Source organism: Apis dorsata, unplaced genomic scaffold, assembly GCF_000469605.1.
Source record: "Apis dorsata unplaced genomic scaffold, Apis dorsata 1.3 scaffold_102, whole genome shotgun sequence".
In the NCBI taxonomy this organism is placed as follows: Eukaryota; Metazoa; Arthropoda; class Insecta; order Hymenoptera; family Apidae; genus Apis; species Apis dorsata.
Window position 1 is genome coordinate 56,921 of NW_006263400.1, and position 4,815 is coordinate 61,735.

The 4,815-nt window shown below is 37.4% G+C and overlaps 4 protein-coding genes across 10 annotated transcripts in view; 1 reads left to right on the top strand and 3 right to left on the bottom strand.

Moving 5' to 3' along the window:
- The window catches only part of LOC102676720 (MYCBP-associated protein-like), a 2,110-nt gene extending 1,947 nt beyond the window's left edge, over positions 1–163 (top strand). Inside the window, exon 2 of the mRNA XM_031508820.1 lies at positions 1–163. This exon is cut by the window's left edge and continues 3 nt beyond it. Within this exon, the coding sequence (XP_031364680.1) occupies positions 1–132 (132 nt within the window). The 3' untranslated portion in view covers positions 133–163.
- LOC102676856 (cadherin-99C) overlaps positions 1–4,815 on the bottom strand; it is a 132,785-nt gene that overhangs the window by 2,621 nt on the left and 125,349 nt on the right. The window lies entirely within an intron of this gene.
- Positions 372–3,451, bottom strand: LOC102673054 (carbonic anhydrase 13-like). 4 transcript variants are annotated; one of them, XM_006612253.2, is made up of 10 exons: positions 3,243–3,451; positions 3,010–3,148; positions 2,819–2,924; positions 2,635–2,737; positions 1,442–1,567; positions 1,222–1,366; positions 1,040–1,145; positions 829–931; positions 611–747; positions 372–505 (listed from the first exon to the last, which is right to left on the bottom strand). In XM_006612253.2, the coding sequence occupies exons 1-10, from the start codon at positions 3,298–3,300 to the stop codon at positions 395–397; spliced, it is 1,134 nt and encodes a 377-aa protein (XP_006612316.2). In that variant the 5' UTR covers positions 3,301–3,451; the 3' UTR covers positions 372–394. The 4 variants fall into 4 exon arrangements, with proteins under 4 accessions (XP_006612316.2, XP_031364671.1, XP_031364672.1 ...); XM_031508811.1 differs by lacking the exon at positions 2,635–2,737 and adding an exon at positions 2,408–2,544 and having other exon boundaries at positions 829–1,145; positions 1,442–1,576; positions 3,243–3,446; XM_031508813.1 differs by lacking the exon at positions 2,635–2,737 and adding an exon at positions 2,408–2,544 and having other exon boundaries at positions 374–554; positions 605–747; positions 829–1,145; positions 1,442–1,576; positions 3,243–3,447.
- LOC102672795 (carbonic anhydrase 7-like) overlaps positions 3,806–4,815 on the bottom strand; it is a 2,401-nt gene continuing 1,391 nt past the window's right edge. The window contains exons 3-4 of the mRNA XM_006612251.2: positions 4,323–4,676; positions 3,806–4,159 (exon numbers count right to left, since the gene is read on the bottom strand). Coding sequence (XP_006612314.1) covers positions 3,918–4,159; positions 4,323–4,676 — 596 coding nt within the window. The 3' untranslated portion in view covers positions 3,806–3,917. The remainder of the gene's footprint in view (positions 4,160–4,322; positions 4,677–4,815) is intronic.

Consider the following 4,815-nt stretch of genomic DNA (forward strand, 5'->3'; position numbering starts at 1 on the left):
CTTTATCCGAGCAATGAATACCTTTACAAGCAAACGTTTTTCATTCGTATATACAACCTCTTGGGGAACACGTTGGTTAGGATATTCGCGTCGATCGAGTCGTACAACAATTTGAACGAGCGTCACAAGTAACGATGTAAATAAATACGATGTTTCTATTGTCTTGACTGTCCTCGTTCCATCCTCTCCTGGGGAGGAGATCGAAATCGATTTGCCGTTCAAGAAGGATGTAGTGGCAGAGTTATAATATGGAGGTTGGAGAGACGTTGTTTTTTAATTTTAGTCGATAAGATAATGTAAAAGAGCGATTTTTACCTTTTTTCGGTAAATACAAACGTACATGCACACACACACATACAAAAGAAAACTCGTATGATGTTGTTTGTCATATATATTAACTTGGCACAGCTAAATATATTTGTCTACACTTTAGTAACTGTATCTCTCGACAATTTGACTTTATACATTTCCCATCTTTGTCTCTCAGTCTTCGAAATTCTTGTATCTGTGGATCGATATCTCTGATTAGAAACAGCGTCTCGATAGCGAGATTACTTTCTCCTTTTTCTTTTCTCTTTTCTCATTTCTTTTCCATCTTTATTACACTTACTTCGCTGGCTCGCACGGGTATAACCACCGGGAACACGATCCAAGTGGCGCATTCTGGATAATCGGCAACATTGAACGACCCTGAGTATGTGTAATATCTGGTGCAATACGTAGCCCAACGCATCCAAGATAAACTGTCTAAACGGGAATTGAAATTGATCACAAACATAGCGAGAGGAAAAGTAACGAAGTGAATTATTATTAATAATTATCCCTTACTAGGTGGTATCTTCGTCTCCATTTCCGTGTCCAGGATATCCTTCAAGTTCTCCGTTATCCTTTCCAATTGCGGATTAATGCAATTACAACAACCTGGTTGCACCTTTTTGGAAATTAAGCGAAATTTGTACTTCCACCAATAAAGGATAAAAGAGATAGGGGAGATGGGGAGAAAAGAGGGGGGGCATCGGGATCGTGATTGGGCCCGTACCAAAAATAGATACGCCAAAATGCAGATACCGTCTTTGTGCCTGAAACATTCTTCCATTGTATGATACTTTCTGTTCCAATGTATCACGTGGCCTTCCATCGAATACCTTGATTAAGGTACAATGATTTGGATTGATTGATCGAATTTTGGGAACGATTTTTCGTTCTTTCCCTACTCTTTACCAGGTATTGTTTATCGTATGCTCGGCACCGTTGCAATTGTCCTCGCCCCAATGGAAATGCGCGCTTTCGAACTCGTACACGTCGTCTACAAGCGGCCCACCGCAAATCGTGGATGGAATCCTGTTCCCGCTTAAAGTTATTTTCGCTGAAACAGGTGAGGAGGGGAGTTTAACTTATTCGATTCGATGGAAAAGTTGCATCGCAAACGTAATTATAATACCAGTTTGACCGTTGTTTATCATCTTCGCTTCACCTTCGTTCATCCAGTGGCCGTTCAAAACAAGTGGAGGATATTTTCGTTCTCGTACCAATCTGTCGTCTAGATTAATTGGAGATTGGCCTGTTACTGGTAAACCTAAAAAAGAGAGAAAAAAAAAAGAAAAGAAAAAGGAAAAAAATAGATACAATTTGCAAAATATATATATACGTGTGTATACATAACCTAACATCAAGAGTTTCGATTATCCTCGTACCGATTAAACCTGTATATTCTTCCATTGTCGTTACGATCGAATTCACGAGAACGAGATTTCACGGAATTCTTGTAATTAATTAGTTAGAATATATCCAGTTGGAAATTTTCTTTGAAGGATGGCATAATGAATATGGAGGATAGATGTTGTGTGCGTGATCGGTAAAAGGTTATGCTTCTTTCTCTTCTTCTTCTTCTTTTTTTTTTTTTTTTGACGCGTTAGCAAACAAGAAAACAAGGGATAATTTTTTAATTAATTCGTTCTTTTTCAAAAGTATAAAACGCGAGTCGCGGAATTACGAGAACCGTTCGCGTTAATTTTGATGAATTTTGATCACTGTCGATTAAATTTATTGACCTTTATGAGGAGGGGATACGATATATAAATAAATTCTTAATTCTAATTTTATAGAAAAATTGTATTCACATAGCGATGGACGTAATAAAAAAGGGAATATAACGAGATTATAAATCAACAAAGCCCGATTCATTTATTCTTCATGCTGCAGCGTCGTCCGTGATGTGATAAATCATTCTTCTGTGAAGACGTTGCTGCGACCTGTTATTTTTCAATATGTTCTTCAATTTCCCGTCGTATAGGCTTCTAAACGCGTCTATCTGCGATGCGAGTACAAAACATACGAGAAACATATCGAATTGCAATCGAATCATTTCCTTTTTTTCTTTATTTTTTCTTTTTATAATAAAACTAACCTGACGAACGGATATTTTGTTCACAATCGGCGAAATAATCCAAATAACACATTCCTGATACGGTGGTGTGGTAAGAGAACCCTTGTAAGTATAATAACTGTGACCTTTGCACCCTTCCAACATCCAAAGCAAGCAATCTGAATTAAAATTATTATTATACGCTACAATTTACCTCCATGTGATCTCCAATCTATATCGAAAATAAGAAAGCGATAAAGTAAAATTACAAGGTGATATGGTGGTCTGGCTTCCCACTAGCTTGATCTTTGACAAGTTGTTGGTAATTTCCGTTAGGGAGGGATTGTCGGGTATTCCAGGGCAGCCCACCACCTGTCCACGCGATTACAAAAGTGGAAAATAGGATCGTTGTAATTCGCACAAATTGAATTGACCGTTACACGGTGCACGTACTTGCATGAAATACGAGAGCACAGCGATACCATCCGGTTTGTCGTAGCACTTGTCTATCGATCCGTAACGAGTGTTCCAATGCATCACCTGTGCCTCCATCGAGTACCTGGATGACGGGAAATGGCGAGCAAACGGATGATATTCGGATTTGCACGCGGTTTTTTCTTGCAAAGAGATGCAAACGTTCTTACCAAATACCGTTTATAGAGTGCTCCGCGCCGCACGAGTTCTCAGCGCCCCAACGGAATTGCACGTTCATAAATTGAAACTCGTCCTTCAATGGACCACCACGCAGAAAAGGTAGGGATCTGTCGGAAATTTCTATGACGACTGAGGGAAAGGAAAAAGAAGAATAATTTTCTTATTAGAGCAAAGAAAACGCAAAGGATTTTTAATATTCGTTTATTAAAATCTAAAAATTTACCTGTTTTCCCTGTGTTCGTCATTTTAACCGTTCCCATATCCGACCAGTAATTTGTCATGTAGAGAGGTGGAAGTTTCTTGGTCCATGTGAACGTTCTGCACAAATCGATCGGTGATTGCCGCCATTTAGGCAATCCTGTTGACGATGTTGATACGAAGCTGGGCTTGATAACTTGACAAATCGAGATGAATTTAAGGATCGTTGCAATAAAATATGCATTTTTTTTTTATATAACGCTTACCTGTTTTCTTTTCCCTTTTGATTAACATTCTTTTATCGAGGATTCAAGAACCGATAAAATTTTCCATCAAATATTTAACCAAATATATATATATATGCGTGTGTGTATATACGGATCAGAATGTAAATTAATTCAAGTTATTAGCTGCATATTGATTGAAATAAGATTGAGGTTTGCAATGAATCTAGTTGCATTCGATTGTAATGTTTTCGTACGAGTTCGATATATTATACGATCGATAAATGGAATTAATCATACAACGTAAGCTTTAACTAAAGATATCTCGTGGAGATTAAATAATATGAAAGGAAGGAGATATGAAGTGAATTGTACATTAGATTTTTATTAAACATACACATGCACGACGTTCAATATAAATATCAATAATAAATTTATAATACTTTATAATACTTTTCGATTCGATACACGATAACTTAATTCACGTAATAAACCATACGACCATTTAATTTTTGCACCTCGCGATAATTATCTCTTATGCAGCACCCCTCTTTGTTACGCAACATGCGAAACAAATCCGCTTGATTCTCCGAAATTCTAACCGGTTCCGGGAAAACGATCCAGGTAGCGCATTCGTAATGCGGGTACGTGGTGAGCGAGCCCAAGTAACTGTAATAACCGGGTGTTTGACAAGCTTGTCTCATCCAGCTCAAACAATCTACGATGCAAAATAACAAAATTGATAAAAATTGATAAAATTCTTTTTCCAATAATCGATAAATCTTTCAGAATCGAGAGAAATTTTTGAATGAAAAAAAAAAATATAATTTTGAATGAAAAAAAAAAAAAAAAAAAAAAAGAAGAGGAAATTGTTAACGTACTTGCCGGTATCTTTGTGTACGAGTTATATTGGGTGATTTTGTACAGATCGTCGGTGATCTTGGAGAAGGATGGATGCTCGTCCCAGGTGGGGATTTGATAAGCTTGCAGAAGATACGAGCATATCGCGAGGCCGTCGTTCTCGCGCCAACATCTCTCGATCGTTTCGTATCTTTTGTTAAAATGTATCGCTTGCGCCTCCATCGTGAACCAGGTGCCGTTCAACGTGTGCTCGGCACCTTTGCAATTCGACGAGCCCCATCGAAACACAACTTCGGAAAGCTCGTATATATCGGTCGCCAGAGGACCTCCTTGAATCGTTGCTGGACTCCTGTTTCCCTCCAACGTCACTCGAACTATGAATGTTAACGCCATTATTTCAAGACAGAAAATAATAACAATAATAATAATAATAACAACAATAATAACAATAATAATAATAATAACAATAATAATAGTAATAATAATAATAATAACAATAATAATAACAATAAT